Genomic DNA, 17,514 nt, shown 5'->3' with positions numbered 1-17,514 from the left:
CTGCGTCAGCGCGGATATACGCTGCCCAATTAGAGGAAGCGTATCCTGGCGGCCAAGGGAGAAGCTACGGGTCCTACTTGGGGACAAACATCTCGACAATAATAATACGCTTCTATTTTTATTTTTGTTTTAATTTGAACGAAAGGCCACACTAGATATGCCCAGCTTTGAGCAGTAAGAACAATTTCGTTACCTTTGAAGTTTCCGAAAACATTCCACATGTATTTTTTTTTATTGATTCTTAATCACATCACGTCTATTAAGACAGAAGACAGACTCGGACATTAATTTGCCCAAGAACACATAGCCCTTTTGGATTAAAAAAAGAAGAAGAAGGAAAACAAAAAACAAAAAACCAAACCAAGTCCAGGACAACTAAACGCAAAGTGAAATCCTGGATTGGACCCTGGAACAGAAAACGGACGTGAATGGGACAGCTGACGAAATTTGAGCAAGGTGTATCAAGTAATAATATTATTGTATCAATAGTTTGGATAATTGTACTACGGTTATGTAAGATGTTAACTTTAGGGGATTCTGGGTGAGGAACATAGGGGTACTCTATACTATTTTTGCAACTTTTTGGAAACCTAAAATAATTTCAAATTCTGAGCCCTTATTGAGATGTCCAGTACACAATACGAAGTAGCTCATGGAAAGCTTTGTGTAAATTGAATCATTCGAAATATACTAAAACAATACACTCTTTAAAACAGGTAAGTTTTATTTCCCTAAAGTTTGAGAGATTCTTAATTTGTGGTTCTACACCACCTGCAATTGTCTGCAAATTTGTATATGTGCATATTTTTCTGAGAAGCTGTTTGTTCAGGCTACCAAAAGAGTCAGAACCCCCATCCCCAAAGTTAAGAACAATTCATATAAAGAGATCCTATGGTAACTTTTTATATTTTTTGTTTGCATAATGAATAATCAGATTTCTGTGAACAGCCAACTTGAATATGCTTGTGATCTGCTGTTAAGTGACAAGCCAGGACCCAGCAACAAGTGCCCCTGTGTAGGAGAGTCCCCCTAAATATTTGTTAAATGAATACTAGATAAATGCTTTGCTTTTTTGTTTTTACTCACATCTCCCTGAAGCAGGGTTCTTCTTCATGCATGGTGCTCCTTTTCCTTCAAAATTCACTTTAAATTTAAGGCTGCAATCCTCATGGGGGCCCTCAGAGCTGCTCAACAATCGTAGTTGCCCTGGGCAGGCTACTCCCCGACTCTAGGCGAAGCAGTTCACATCTCTTCTCTCAAATGTTCAACACCCTCTCCCCGCCTACCTTATGACTGCGATTCTTATTTCACATGAAAAATAGAAGCAATCAAAAGAGACCTGCACCTTCAAAACGTACAACAACCCCCTGCATCTGTACCTGTTAAATGAATCACCAGTGCAGCGGATCCCGCTCCTCCAGCCTAGTAACGAAGTCTGCGCCTGCAGTTACCTTCTCTCTCTCTCCCCTGCATATTCAGGCTTTCTTTCTAATACTTTCTATTTTCTTTCTAAAATTTTCCTAGTTTTCATTTCTAAAAGAAAATCCTCTCAGATACCATTTTCCACTGTTCAGATTGTTTAAAAAAAGTTTGATAACAGACTGTGGGGAATACATGGCTGGTGAAAGTATAAGTTGATACAACACTTATGGATGGCAATTGAGAAATATCTATCAGTATTGCAAAAACATATGCCTTTAACCCAGCAATTCCACTCCTGGAAGTTTATCCTATAGATATACTTGCATGAATGTATTGTTTAAAAATAAAGGAACATGGAGAACATTATGTATTAGTTTCCTGCCTTTTGCAATAAAAAATAGGAATAATGTTTTCGTATGTGTGCATGAAGAGAAGAATTGATGAATATACAAGAAATAATAAATTAAGATGGGAATCAGGAGTGAAAGGGAGACATTTTATACATAATGTTTTATGTGTAATTTTTAATCATGTGAAAGCATTATCTATTATGCTCCAAAAGTTAACAATTTTTTTAGAGTCAACCCTCACTTTCCTCCCTCACCATGCCTCTCCAGCCACATCTCATTTCTCTGATCTCCTTTACAGCCAGATCTAATAGATCTGCCCTGTTCCCTCCTCATCCTACTTCAATTAGGTTTTTGTTCCCACCAGTCCACTGAAACCACACCTATGAAGGCAGTGACTTCCAAGTTGCCAAATCCTCAGTAAAGTCTCGGTTCTGCTTTAATTGCACCACTCAGCAGCATTTGACAGTTAATCACTCCTCCTTCTGGAAACCCTTTCTTCTCTTGGTTTTCAGAAGGATACCTTCTCCTAGTTTCTCCAGCTTTGTTGATACCCTCATTAACTGCTCTGCTTCTGACCTCTAAATAACGGAATGCCCCAGGTTCAAACTTTTGACACCTTCTTTGTGTATACTCGTTCTATATATACTCCTGTCAAAGAATACCATGGAGGCAGTTAATTATATGCAAACAAATTTACTCATAGGAAGGAGAGAATCAATAGGTGACTGTCAACGAGGGTTTAAAAAATGGATTCATAAAAGACAGGGGGGAAATGTGGGATGTCAGGAAACCATGAGCCTTGTCTGCTTTTCTAGAGGGAAACTGACAAGCTAGCATTTTGCAAAGCAGTCAGTCTAGGCAGTCTGCCCTGGAGCTGTCTGGCTCAAGGCATCAATGAAAACAATGTTAGCTATTTATAGATTCTCCAGAAAACTGTTAAGTCGAAGTACACAGAACAGGTTGTCTCTGTATATTGTAAGAGAGAAGGAGAGAGAGAGAGAGACGGAATCTAAGACCAAGATGGAAACCAGTCTTTTATAACCTAACCTTAGAAGTTACACCCAATCACTTCAGTTGTATTATTTTCATTAGAAATGAGCCAGTGAGTCCAGCCCACACTCAAGGGGAAGGAATTACACAAGAACATGAATACCATACCAAGAGGCTCAGGGGCCCATCCTATGAACTACTTACCACAGAAGCTCTCTTTAGGGGGACTGAAGGCCAGTTAAGTATGGAGACATATTTAGGTTGATAATATTTTAGAGGATTTTTTTTTTTTTTAGGCTGCGTTGGGTCTTCGTTGCTGCTTGTGGGCTTTTCTCTAGTTGCAGTGAGCGAGGGCTACTCTTCGTTGCGGTGCGCGGGCTTCTCATTGCGGTGGCTTCTCTTGTTGCAGAGCACGGGCTCTAGGCTCACGGGCTTCAGTAGTTGTGGCTCGCGGGCTTAGTTGCTCCACAGCATGTGGGATCTTCCCGGACCAGGGATCAAACCCATGTCCCCTGCATTGGCAGGCGGATTCTTAACCACTGAGCCACCAGGGAAGTCCTGAGGATTTTGAAGTTAGGTAACATAATTAAAAGCCAGAAAGGATAGCTGTCATTGTAAATTACACAGCTTAAAGAGTTGAGGAGACAGAAAACAGGAATAAACAAAAGGTAAAAAGAGAAAGAGGAGGAGAAAACTAATAAAATGCAAGTCTAAATGTAAATTTACAGTTTTAAGATTCATCTTTATTGGTCTCTTTTAATATATTCATTCTCCTAGTTGTGTATTATAGAGGGATTATCCAGTGGTATCCTTGCTGGGAGTGTAGTTTGCATCTGTCAGGAATATGACTGTGTACATGAGATAGTTAACAGTATTCATCAGGACCACTCCATTTATCTTACCAGTATCTGGGGATGATGTGGATAGTGAAGTTTCCTTTTAATGAGAGTACCATGTGTAATTTATAGTTTGTCAAGTATTTTACCTGTAATGTAAGGTTTTTGTTTATCCATAGAGAGTATTGAAGGTATTCCCTAGTGGGAAAACCAAAATAAGCTGTTAAAGCATTTGCCTTTTATCAAGGGAAAATCTTGATCCAACCAGAAGATTTACAAACTATTATTAAACATATTTAAAGTTTTGAAGTAACTGAATGAAATTTATATAGAAATGCTTAGATGCCTCGAAGCTGGGTTCCAAGGCTTGCTCTACCCTTATAGTTTTCCCAGATCATAATAATTAGAGATAAAACAAGATTTGGTCCTCCACTGAGTTGCCCAGATAAAATTTTTTCCACCAATATTTTTGTAAATTTAGAACAGATTTGTCCCTGCCACTTGGATTATTTTTGTTATGCAAGTATTAAAGGTCTAAAGATGGTTTTGGATGACATCAACCAGTATGAGGATTGTTTGAAATAACCGGTCTTTCTCTTTTCCTCCCTCCCTGTCAGTGTGGGGCCAGTTTGTGGCAATTGAACACGTCTTTCTTATTTAGAAATTAAACAACTTTTAGACATCAGTTAGATTAAACTTCTTTTTGTATTAATGAATATAAAACCAGTAAGGGCCACTTCCTTATATAATGGTTTAAAAAAATTTTTTTAATTGGTATCTTTAGTGTAGGCTTTAATTTTGTAACTTGAAATTTGCTTTAGATGTTGGATTGTCTTTAAGAAGCAATTACATTTCTTTTTAAGGTTTTGATTGAAAGCATCTGAGAAAATCAGAAAACCTCTGCTTTCATTGCTTTAGTAACAATATTCTTAGTAACAATATTTTTCTTTAAATAGCCCACACACTTAAAAATGTAAGAGGCAAATTTTTTCTTTTTTAGAAATATTTCTGTTTCTCTTATTTACAGACATTTTTAATCTCTATAAGCCAATCAGAATGGAGCTTCATTAAATTTTGAGACCTTATAATAACAAATATAACCTGTATTCTGATTAATATGGTGGATTACACTGGTTGATCTTCAAGTGTTAAACCAACCTTACATTACTGAGATAAACCCTATTTGGACATGTGTTATAATTTATATAAATATCTGGATTTGCTAACACTTTAAGGATTTTTGCATCTATGTTCACAAGGGATACTGAGCTGTAATTTTTGTGTAAATTTACTATCAGGTTTTGATGCCAGGGTTTTATTCGTCTAATAAAACTAGTTAGGAAGTTCCCTCCTCCTCCATTTTCTGAAGGCGCTTCTGTGAAACTGAGGTTATTTTTGTCCTTAGATGTTTAATAGAATTCACCTGTGAAACCATTGGGAGGCCTGGAGTTTTCTTTGTGGGAAGCTTTTCATAATGAATTTCACTTGTTTAGTAGATACAACGCTATGGCAGGCAGTTTCTAAAATGGTCCCTGTGCCAATAAATAATCTGTCTCTCAGCCTTCAATTCACCCTTCTTGCTTTGCAATAATGGACTGAATTCCTTTAAACATCTCTCCTTTGCAGTGAGCACAATGATAAGCTTCCTCACTAGAGGGCACTGGAGGAGGAGGGCTGTGGTCAGTGGTAAGGCTGTAAGGACATACAGTGGGTTCTTCCCCAGCCACAGGCCCAGCACATGTGGTTCCTTGATGATCTTGCAACCTCTGTCTGGACTAGCAATAATTTTCCTGTGACCCTCTCAACATGGAAATCAGTGTCCTGAAGGCCTCCTGTCTGCACTGGCGCCAGTTCCCTCCACAGGCTCCTCTGCAGCTCGCCTGTGTTTCCAGACTTGCTTTCTGCTTGCCGGCAACCAGTCCCAGCCTGGGTAAACCAGCAAACTTCTCTGCTGCCCAGTGGGCTGAACTTCACCTTCTCCAATGAGGTCTGCACCCCAGTCTTGATAAGAGGCCCCTTTCCAAGTCTGTCCTTCCTTAGTTACTCTCCCTAAGCCATAGGGTACCATATGGGATTTCCTTAATCTTATAGTCGCTCATCTACTAAATTTTAATAATTCTTTTGTGTCAAACATCCCCTCTATGGTTTTTTTGTTTTTGTTTTTGTTTTTTGTTTTTTTTTGCGGTACGTGGGCCTCTCACTGTTGTGGCCTCTCCCGTTGCAGAGCACAGACTCCAGACGCGCAGGCTCAGCGGTCATGGCTCACGGGCCCAGCCGCTCCGTGGCATGTGGGATCCTCCCGGACCGGGGCACGAACCCGTGTCCCCTGCATCGGCAGGCGGACTCTCAACCACTGCGCCACCAGGGAAGCCCCCCTCTATGGTTTTTATCTCCTGATGGGGGGTAAAGAAGTCACTAGGTCCAGTCCACACTCAGGTGAGAGCTTATGCCAGGACATGAATACCAGGCAGGGGTCTTTGGAAGCTTTATCGGTCCGAGTGGGGTCTGGACCTAGTGACTTGCTTCTAAGTGACAAAACCGATGGGATATTGTTTCCAAGATTAGGCTATAAAAGATTGTGACTTTATTGCGTGCTTTCTCTCTTTTGTGCAGGCGTGAATGCAACCTGGCCCCCACCCCCTGCTTGGTCCCAGGTTCTTCCTGCTTGCTGCTTGGATGAGCCAAGCTAGCATATTGATTGTAAGTTGCCCTAGAGAGGGTCAAGTGGCAGAAAACTGAGGGCAACCTTCAGCCAATGAAAACCTGAGGCTGCCATTCCAACAGTTCAGGAGGAACTGAATCCTGCCAATAATAAGGGGAGTGAGCTTGGAAGCACACCCTTCACCAGGAGAGCCACGAGATGACTACAGAGCCAGCTAACGCCTAGGTTGTGAGAGACCCAGAGCAGAGGACTCCTCTAAGTCACATGCAGATTCCTGACCTACAGAAACTGTGAAACAATGTTATTGTGTTAAGCTGCTAAATTGAGGGTACTTTGTTATGTGATTATAGGTAACTAATACAAGAGTTATTCCAATTTTCCTTTTCATCCTGTATCTGTTTTGGTAAATTGTATTTTGAAGGAATTTGTCCATTTTTAAGTTAAGACCATATAGTCGAATTTATCCATTTCCTTCAGAGGTTGTCCAAGTACACTAATTTATCTGCTCAAAAAACACTTCAGAAACAAAAAACGTCCACACAAAGACATGTACACAAATGTTCATAGCAGCTTTATTTGTTAATAGTCAAAAAATCTAAACAACCCAAATGTTCTTCAATGGGTGAATGTTTAAACAAAATGTGGTATGTCCATACCATGGTATACTACTCAGCAATAAATAGGAATGAACTACTAATACATGCAACAATTTGGATGGGTCTCAAGGGAATTATGCTGAGTGAAAAAAAGCCAGTCTCAAAAGGTTACAGTCTGCATAATTTCACTTATATAACATTCACATAATGACAAAATTACAGAGATGGAGAAGAAATCAGTGGTTGCCAGGGGCCAGGGATAGGAAAATGGGGGTAAGGGAGGGGAATGACATGAATATAAAGGGATAGCACAAGGGATCATTGAGGTGATGGAACAATTGTTCTTTTTTTTTTTCAGTTCTGTTATCTTAAGTTGTAGTGGTTCCACAAATCTACATGTGATAAAAACTGAATACAACTACACACACACACACACAAATGAATGCATGTGAAAGTGAGTGAAATCTGAGTAAGTTCTGTAGATTGTTACTAATGTCAATTTCCTGGTTTTGATATTATAGTTATGTAAGATACTACCATTGGCGGAACTGTATGAGGGTACATGGGTCCTCTTTGTATTATTTTTGCAAATTCCTGTGAATCTATAATTATTTCAGAATATAAAGTAAAACAAAACAGAACAAAAACAACTTCAGTTGATCTCATCCAGTCTCTTGGGTTAAAACATCTATTTTAAATAGCACTCCCCAGACCCTCCACCCCCATTACTCTGCATCTAATTTTCACTGAGTTGACTTTTGAGTGAAGACCTGAAGAATGTGAGAGAGCTAGTGATGAAGATTCTTACAGGGGTCGGGAAGCCTCCTACCCTTACAGAACAGCAAGGGTAAAGGCCCTAGGATGGGAGCATGCCTGGCTGGCCTGGTGAAGAACTCAGTGGCCAGTGCAGCTGGAGCACAGTGAACAAAGTATCAAAGAAAAGACTTTGGCTTTCACCCGGAGTGAGGTAAGAAACATTTGGAGGGTTTTGAGCCAAGAGTGAAGTGATCAAACTGACATTTTAAGAGGATCTCTGTAGCTGCTGTGGTTAAGAATAAACTGAAGGGAGGCAAGGGCAGCAGCAGGGAGAACAGGAAGCCATCCCAGTTCAGGTGAAAGATAATTGTGGCTTGGACCTCAGTGGTGAAGTGGTCAAATTCTGAACATTTATTTTGAAGGCAGAGCTGACAGGACTTGCTGCTGGACTACGAAGAGTAGTCAAGGGGGAAATAACTGAAATGGGGAAGACTGGAGGTACAGTTTGGGGACTCAGATTTGGACATGTTACGTCTGAAATGTTCATTAGAGACCCAAATGAAGATGTTCGGCAGACTGCCCTATCTAAAACTGCCCACAGTACTTAGAACTACAATGTAAGTTTCATGAAATTAGGGACTAATTCACTACTGTCTCTCTAATGCCCAGTACGCAGTAGATTCTCAAAAGTATATTTGTTGAATGTCTCTCTAAACTACCTAGGCCTGAACATTTGATGATGGATGTCACTGAATGCACCTGGGCTAAGACAGGCCCCAAACCCGTTTTCATTCTTTACGGCAGTGGTTCCCAAACTTTTCTGCACATTGGCAGCACCTGGGGAGCTTCATATGTACTGATGCCTTGATCCCACCTCCTGAGAGTGTGTTTTAATTGGTCTGGGGTGTGATCTGGGCTTTGGGATTTTTTAAAAGCTCCCTAGGTGATTGCCATGTGCAGGTAAGTTTGGAACCACTGCACTATTGAGTTTTCAATTATAAAAAATCTTTGTTAAAGTGCATGATCATTACTCCAATAGGTGTCAATTATAAGGGAAATAAAAATCTTCCTGGGATTCATTTCCTTCAGTTAAGTTTCCTCTCCTTTGCCTGGATCAACTATCCATGGTTCTTCCTCTTCTTCCTGATCTCAATGATCATGCCAGGGCTTATACAAGATCACCTGTTTCACAAATATTGGTCTGTTTTCAGCAACGAGGTCTGGGATTCTAAGCCAAATTTAATCCACGATAATGGAGATGTCTGGTAGGCTTCCTCTACAACAAATCCTGTCAATTGCGCTCTCCTACTTTTCAAATCCATCTCTTCCTCCATCCTCTCTTTGGCCATGCCCTAAACACTTCTTACCTAGATTGTTGGCCTGGTCTCCCTGCTGGTCAATCTCCAGCTTCACCTCACACTATTACCGAAGTGATCTTCTAAAACCCCAAATCAATCAGATCATCTAACTTCCAAGACTCCCTAACAGTCTCTTTAGTATTTAGTGTCCTTCACAGAGGTCCCTATTTACCTCATCTAGCTATGTGATCTGATCGCAATGATCAGATCACACAGCTAGATGAGGTAAATAGGACAAATTGGACAAATTCTCTAAGGTCTCTGCCTCAGTCTTCTCATGTGTAAAATGGTGACAATAATGGTTCTAGATGATAATATACCTACAGCACTTAGAACTGTGTCTGGAACATATTAAGTGCTGTTAAGAGTTAGTTAAGCTATTCCTCAAACACTCCTTCCACTGTAACACTTATGGCTAAAATAGGTTCCAACCATCACCATCACCATCTTTGGAAGGTAGAATAAGACTTGAATCAGAAATCTGACTCCATTAACTTTCTAGTTACAAGGTCTTGGGCAAGTTACTTAACATCTCAAATATAAAACAGGGATCATAATATTTATAGTGAAGGGCTGTTAGGATACCGAGTGGGTTGTTGTGAAGTTACAGTAGGTTCTCAGGTGTTTTCTCCCCTTAGCTCTGCTTGGTGAAATATTATTCAGCCTACAAAGAAATGCCCTTCTTTGAAGTCATTTCTCAAAGAAGCAGTTCCTCTGGCTCACTATCACTACCATCCACTCCATAATTTCCCTTTTGGAGTTTCCATATACCTTATACTAGAACATAGCTCACTGAGCTGGTTATTCAGATTTGTCTTTCCCATTTCCCACCCTGAGAGCTTCTAGAGAGAGGGCTTGTTGTTTCACTGACCTTCAACCCTAATGACCAGCACAGACAGGGGCTTAAAATTCATCAGTTGAGTGAATGAGTAAAACTACTCAAGGCCCAGTGAAAATGGTGTCTAGAATCACTCAGGCCGTTCTCTGTTACACTCTGAGGTTCAACAGAACAGCCTTCATACTTCTGTGATATATTGCTTCATATCCGTTATTTATCTATTTGTCCTATTTTCTCCATTAGACTGTGAACTGCTAGTATTATCTACACCCTCATCTCCCATACAGAAAGTACTCCATATTGAATGAACGAAGTGACTGATTGAATTGAGGACTATTTCAACCTCCCTAGCCTATTCATTTCTTTCAGATCCTTCCCAGTGATGAATGCATGAGGCAGGTGATTGTTTAAATCTTAAGGAGTAACCTGGTAGCTTAGTTAAACCAAAAAATTTACCAAGGAAGTCAAGATAACTAAAATGCACTAGAAACTTAATATTGACACTAAACAAACAACTTTTAAGGTGGACAAATAATTTTATTTTGTGCATGCAAATACATGTCAAGTACTGCAAACTTTTTCCATCAATTTTCTCTCAAACACTGAAAATCATGATGCTCTATTCTGTGAACAGCCAAAGCTAATATCTCTTCACTTCAGTGCTACAGCAAAAACACACAGAATTCACTCTTTGCTATTCACTATCATCACAACCCTCATTGTTCCATCTCTGCCCTCCCCCCATATACAGGCCTTATGAATCCTAGCCTTCCCCCATTTAATCCTATTCCTATATAGCACAAAGGGAAACATTACAATTTGGAAATTCAAATTGAAGTAAATGGAATAGAATTTATTCCCATATATATTCCCCATTTCATTGTACAGAATTATTTTAAATTATAGTTTTAAATAGAAGCTGAGTATATGCCTTAAAAATGAGCATTAAATCCATCTTAGAGATGGTGCCTGCTTTTTACATGATGGGTGTACACCATCTTTAATTTCATTTACATTTCAATCGAACAATAGATTTGCAAAGAAAATGTCTAATACAGACGTAAAAATATTCACACTAGAGCTTCACAATCGGTTGTACAATTGACAAACAGGCCTCTTTTCCCAAACTTTCCAGCTAAGCAAATTTATAAAATGTAATCAATGCAACAAGAAAAACATTTCTCTTTCACTTCCAGGGAAAAGAATATGCAATAAACAGTATAAATGCAGACAGCAGTTGCTGCAAGCTAACCACGATACTCCCAGGTGGCTGTACAGTGGATATGTGCAGTACAAATAAAAGCCACATGTGTTGTATCACAACTACAGTATAATTGTTTGCCCAGCTAAGAGAATGCATGCACTTCCATGCCTTGGGTTATAAAGTGAGGCCTAATTCTTGACAGATTGATGGAATATATGCAAATGACCTTGGCTTTTGGCAGTACTAAGTGCAGCCAGTGTCTGTGTTCCACTGGTTTAAGGATATTTAAATTTTTTTATTTAAAAAAAGAAAAAAACTGCCAATTTCAGACTTGGGGGAATAACTGCTCTTGGAGTAAAAACAGGGCTCCACTCAAATGTGGGGTGTTCTGATTGGTGGCCTTGACTCCTTGTATTCCCTTGCCAGCAAAGGGATACAAAGAAACCACTACTAGTATAAAGGAGTAACTAGCAAATTTATTCAATTTACCCAGAAAATGAGATACTCCTTGAGCATGTTCATTTGTGGTCTGCTTGCAGAAGGGGTTCTTATGTAGAAGGAGTTACAGTAAGTGATCCCATTAACACTCTTCATTCACTAAAACACAGGGAAAGTTCTTCCAGGAAACTAATACATAGTTGCAATGCAACTTTCCCCTTGAATGATTAGTCACCAATACTGGTGACAGTCTGCTCAGAAAATGACTCTAGAAGCTAGGGAAGAAACATTCAAAGTTGAAATCACATGCTGAATCTGATCATTACAAACGCCACCCCTGTTAACAAGACAACATGGGCTTTAACATGTAAAACGCAAAAGCAAGCTAGATGGTTTTTAAAACAATGTTTTCAAATGTTTAAATGATCCCATTTTAAATTCCTACAAATCACTGTGCATCCGGTAATTTTCTCAAGGCAGCATATAAAATTGGGATGTACTTTATAAACTTAGAATCAACTTGAAACTTGAGTGAAAGTGACCAGATCCATACAAATGGAAAAATTCAGTTCTAGTATAGGTTTCTTTTACTATCCTCTTGTGAGAGTAAACAGTTACTAGGAAAAACATCAGTGCCACTGACCCACTGAAGTACCTTCTCTTGAAAATTACGATGCACAACTTTCATGCATGACGCTGGTTTACTAGATGGTATTGAAAGTAAGTCATGGCAGGAAAGGCAAAGGAAATGTGCTTTGTTCAGTTACCAACTAGATGACATACTTAAGTAACTTTCTCAGGATTCATAAGGTGAAATGAGACCACAAAGAAAGAACTACTGATGCTACATCACAGTATCTGAATGAGGCACATGGTCTTCAGAATGGGACTTAGACATTTTAAAAAACACAAAAAGTCAGAACAAAACAAAAACCTCACCATTTTCCCAGTTTCCAGACCTCGGATTACTTTTTCCTTATTAGACCATACACCACATATGCAGTTTAGTTGACAACAGTACAAACTTCCTCTCCTATTGCTTTATATCCTTTGATTTCAAACATATGTGCATCACAACATGTTGGTAAAGGGTCAAATGACAGGGAATGCCCCCTATTTTAAAAAGTCACATTCTAGGTCCAATTTGTAATTTTTTCCTCTATATCATTAGGTACCTTTCATAAGAAGGATCAGATAAACTGCTCTTCCTTCTCAAGTGGCAGAGAACCAATGTCTTTATTTCACATCCAACACACCACGAGAAACAGAAGATGATCACTACATAAAGGATGCAATACCGAATAATCCCAACATAGAAACAATTCCTATGTTGTTAGTGAGGAAGAGAGTAAGTTTTTATGAACAGGGAGTTACTGTTTTATGGGATCACCTGCTGCAAGACAAGCATTATTTTAATATAAATGTTCTGAGACATACCAATAAGTTGGCAGGTATATACATACACTGATGCAAATGTAATTTCACTGGACAAGTAGGCAAACACCTAAGCAGTTTATCCCAACCCCCTCCAGCAGAGCACAACCAAGTTTCAAAACTTCAATTTTAAAATTAAAAAGATAAGGTTAAATACACAAGATCAATTTATGTAGTATATATTCACCCTCAGAACGTGCTGAAGATGTTTTGCGTAGTTCTGTTGCACAGAGGGTTCTTTCCCTGAGGGCACATAAGGAGCTCTCAAACTGTTAATAGGTCTCTATTTTGTAACAAAATAGCAATTTTAAAATCTTAAAAAAAAATACATTACCTTCAACATGGAAGATCTCACTATTTAAATATCCATGAAATAGACATACTGGTTTGCATATCCTTTTTGGAAATACAAACAGCAAATAAAGTACATTGGAAGCATTTCAAATGTAATAAGCGCATATTTATAGAAAGGTTCTGATATAAATTATATAACAATCACGTTCCTGTAATATCCTAGGCTAATTTATAATGTCGGAAATAAGTTAATGTAACATGGTTTAAAACTCTTGTTCCTATTCATTTCAGGTTACAGCGTGAAATAAATAAAATGTCCTTGTAGGGATGGGGGCACTGGCCATGGCAAAAAGGTACAGTACTAACCAAGGAAACTAAGTCAAGGCTACTGTGCTGTTATGCTACAAACAAACATCTTCATACATTTGAGTATTAAATAAATGTGTAAGATCTTCCATACTGACACCAGAATATCAAAACTACCCCTTTGTTTCTCAGGTATATTTACAACTTATCAGTCACCTTATGAGCATGTTCATTAAGACAGGTATCAAACACCAGTATTTACTCATTCTGATCAAGAAATTTCAGGGAAATGTCAACCCTCCCGCCCCTGGAAATGTGCACAAAACTTTTTATCAAAATCTTATCTGATACAATGCTGTGGTTTTGTAAAACAACTAAATAGCTCAGACGACCAATAACATGATCCTGTTTAAGCATCTTGCTAGCAGGAAAAGCCCTTACATACAGTACACCTGGTGAAAGATCAGCTTGGCTTAAAATATTCCAGTACAATTTTCAGAGTAAACAACTTCACAGAAGTTAATTAAAAATAATAATAAAAGTCAAACTAATCTTAAAGAAATGGGGGGAAAAACAAAGACACAAACTATAGGTAAGATCACCCAGAAGGAATGCCCAGCTTTTGTTTTCAAATGTTGACTGAAATTTAGGTTTCAATAAAATACCTCCCACAAATCTGGAGCCTGGCTTGTTGAACATACTGCATACTTTCAGATGCCAAGTCAAAACACTTTTCAGTCACATTTTAGCAGGGCAGAAATTATTCATGTTTTTAAGTATGAATAAAGGTTAGCCAATGTTCTATTATTACATGGTTCATAGTCATATCAACCTAACAGTCAGAAAAACAAGGAAAATTAAACCCCAACATGAAGTAACAATAAACGATATTTAACCAAGATAATGCAATGAACATCCAAATTAATTAGTTTAAATTAAAAACCCAGCAATACCATCTTGTTAGTCAGTGCAAACACTACATACAGGGTTTTCTCAAGAAAGCTGAAAGCACCTGATTCTTTTGCCAAGTCATCAGATTCATAATGTACAGGCTTAAATCTGCATTTTAAAAAACTGCCATTACATTAGTGCATAATTTATCAAAATTGTAAAAACGATTCTGCATAACTTAGGAGAATTTAATATCTAGTACATCAGCTGAAAGACTTAGGCACTTGGTTATATATTTAATTACTTACTTCAACAAGTAGCCTGTGTATAAATATTAACAAAGCAGAAACTATTTTTGAAAAATGGAAAATTGAAAAAAAATTAAATGCTACAGATAAAAGCACTGCACCACACTCCTACATATAATGCAGTAAAGAAAGCTAGTATATAACCCTGTAAAATTCTATGGTAAGAACATCTAACTCCACTCTTCAAAATTTAAAAAAAAAAAAAAAAAAGAAAAAAAAATCCATGCAAAGTCCCATGAAAAAGATAAATAAAGCAGCTGGAATGAGATGGAAATTTCTCTCAGTGAAACATAAAATAGAAATAAATAAGTTAATTAAGTCTACTTTCACTAGATGTATCATTGTAGGATCCTGCTAGTTTAATAACTGAGTTGTTAATTTTCTATAGAAGCCATTTAAAATAGGAAATGGCTCAGTTACTGCACCGGATTGCTACAAACTCATAAAAAGCTGCTTGAAGCTTAAGTTAAATGTCCAAATTCCAATCACTTCTGGAAAGTGAACGTGTTACCCTAGTAAAGTAAATTTTCTTTTTTTTTTCATAATGCTAATGCAAGAGGGCTTGAAGTATCAAAGAGTCCACAGGAAATGGATGCCCCCAGTAATATCTTTTTTTTAAAAAAAATATACATTATATAATATATATTATATATATAAAAAGCTAGTGTAAATGCTTCCATGGTATGGTCACAGATTTGAAAGATGAACCTCTTTTCAGCTGTTAACCATCTTCCCATTTGCAACAGGTTTCAAAAAGTCGTTTTTATCTTCAGACATAACATGAGTTTTCAGAATGAGGTTGCCAACACTGACAGATGTGGCAAGAGGGAGGCAACTCGCATTGCTAATGGACACTGGGAGTGGCTGACTAAAGCAAGAAGTTACCGGCAGAATTGTTTTTTGCTCCTCCCTGGGAGAGAATAAATGACATTGAAAACAAATTAGCTTTAAGTGAAAACTTTTAAGAGTAACCATACACGCTGAATAAAAGTTGTAACACACTTTAAGAGCCCCTAGCAAAGGCATGTCTTTTTCACTAAAAAGTATTGGAGGTCACTAAAAAAGTTCCATTTTCCAAAAATTATAATAAAAAATTAGAACACTGGTTAATTTAAGGCCAACAATCTATCAAGTTCAAGATTAGCCCATATTTTTGGCAGTAATTATATACTAAGGGCCAAAAATATCTTAGCAAGATTTTTAAAAAGGGAAACCCTTCATTTAGGTTTTAGTTCTCCATTTTGTAGTCTTGATGTTTGGCTATCAGAGGAAGTATAACCTGATGCTAGAGCATAAACATAAACTTTTATCCCAACCAAAAGCAAGTTTTAGGCTACTAAAATGGACCACTTGGTTAGTTCAAATTTAGTTCTCCTCTCCTAAAAATCCAGACTGACCAAATCATTGCCTTATTACGTAAGGTCTTCCCCTCATAGGATAAAACCAAAAATGAATTTAACAATGCATCTATTTATTTTTATTCATGCCCTATGCCCACTGGTTATGAATTTTATGTCTAACACTCACAGAATCACATGGTCTTCATCTAAACTCTGTCTCTTCTGCTCCAGGGGCTCCTTTTGGTGTTGTTGGACTGGATGCCCATTTTCTACCGCTGTTCCATTCAGTAACTGATCATTCTGAGAACTGATACCAAGCTGTATGTCCAGGATCTCCTACGAAAATAAAATGTTAATCCTTCAGTATGAAAGTATTCTGTACTTTAATTTCCAATGGAGTAAAGCCTCCTAGATGTGTGACTGCAGTACTTACTTCAATCTGTTCACCTTGTCCATCAGGTTCATCAGTATCAAGTGCTGAAAGCTCTAACTCTATATCCCTATCAGGCTTAGTATCAGCTGCATCTTCTGTATAATCACTCTGTAATTAAGAAAAATGGTGATTTCCTATCTGTGGAAACTGCGGCTTCCCTTTTAAATTAAAATGGGAGTCCCAATGATTGATCTAAAAAAAGAAATCTGGGACTACAATTTTATTTCTACTCTTAAGTTTTAAAAGCATTCATCCACCAGAAAAAGCCAAATTTTGCACTAAGTATGGCATAAAATAACATGCAACAGCAGCAAACAGCAAATATATTGGGCATGAAGCTGAGAGGTTCAGTTTCCTTACCTCTCCATTTCTCAGTTCAATTTCCTTGCTTAGAAGATTTAAGGTAAGGTGACGGCCTTCGTCCAGGGAATTCCACTTCTGTTGCATGGCCAGAGCATTGGCCTCCCTCTGAAGAAGCAACGAGTTACTCTTGGCCTAGAGGAAAAAAAAAAGTAAAGTCAGCTTCCATCCATAACTTTTAAATGTCATTCTATTTTTTAAAAAATTCAAAGCAGAGTGACACAGAGCCTACCTGCTGAAGTTCAATGCTCAAAAGGTCTCCAGTACTGGAATGCTTTCTATGACCAGATAAATCAGTAACAACGAATCTGTCCCTTTAAAGAAAAATAAGTTTACTGTTATAAAAATGAAATAAATGAACCAATTAAAGCAGTAATGACTATATAACGACTATATATTATATATATATATATATATATATATATTTTTTTTTTTTTTTTTTTTTTTTTTTTTGCGGTATGCGGGCCTCTCACTGTTGTGGCCTCTCCCGTTGCGGAGCACAGGCTCCGGATGCGCAGGCCCAGCGGCCATGGCTCACGGGCCCAGCCGCTCCGCGGCATATGGGATCCTCCCAGACCGGGGCACGAACCCGTATCCCCTGCATCGGCAGGCGGACTCTCAACCACTGCGCCACCAGGGAGGCCCTATATATATTTTTTAATTTATTAATTTATTTATTTTTGGTTGCGTTGGGTCTT

General features: G+C 38.2%; 1 protein-coding gene and 1 long non-coding RNA gene across 3 annotated transcripts in view; one reads left to right on the top strand and one right to left on the bottom strand.

Moving 5' to 3' along the window:
- The first annotated feature begins 112 nt into the window (after window positions 1–112).
- Window positions 113–9,108, top strand: LOC309807522. Of its 2 annotated transcripts, none has more exons than XR_014294594.1 (3): window positions 113–716; window positions 5,823–6,034; window positions 6,212–9,108. It is a non-coding gene; the product is annotated as an uncharacterized lncRNA (long non-coding RNA). The 2 variants fall into 2 exon arrangements; XR_014294595.1 differs by lacking the exon at window positions 113–716 and adding an exon at window positions 5,284–5,585.
- A 1,216-nt stretch (window positions 9,109–10,324) lies between these two features.
- The window catches only part of RC3H2 (ring finger and CCCH-type domains 2), a 52,358-nt gene continuing 45,168 nt past the window's right edge, over window positions 10,325–17,514 (bottom strand). The window contains exons 17-21 of the mRNA XM_082622070.1: window positions 17,049–17,130; window positions 16,817–16,951; window positions 16,457–16,564; window positions 16,211–16,359; window positions 10,325–15,593 (exon numbers count right to left, since the gene is read on the bottom strand). Coding sequence (XP_082478196.1) covers window positions 15,398–15,593; window positions 16,211–16,359; window positions 16,457–16,564; window positions 16,817–16,951; window positions 17,049–17,130 — 670 coding nt within the window. The 3' untranslated portion in view covers window positions 10,325–15,397. The remainder of the gene's footprint in view (window positions 15,594–16,210; window positions 16,360–16,456; window positions 16,565–16,816; window positions 16,952–17,048; window positions 17,131–17,514) is intronic.

This window comes from Mesoplodon mirus (assembly GCF_964341445.2).
Source record: "Mesoplodon mirus genome assembly, chromosome: 1".
Classification (NCBI taxonomy): domain Eukaryota; kingdom Metazoa; phylum Chordata; class Mammalia; order Artiodactyla; family Ziphiidae; genus Mesoplodon; species Mesoplodon mirus.
This window is presented reverse-complemented; position numbering and strand designations above follow the sequence as displayed.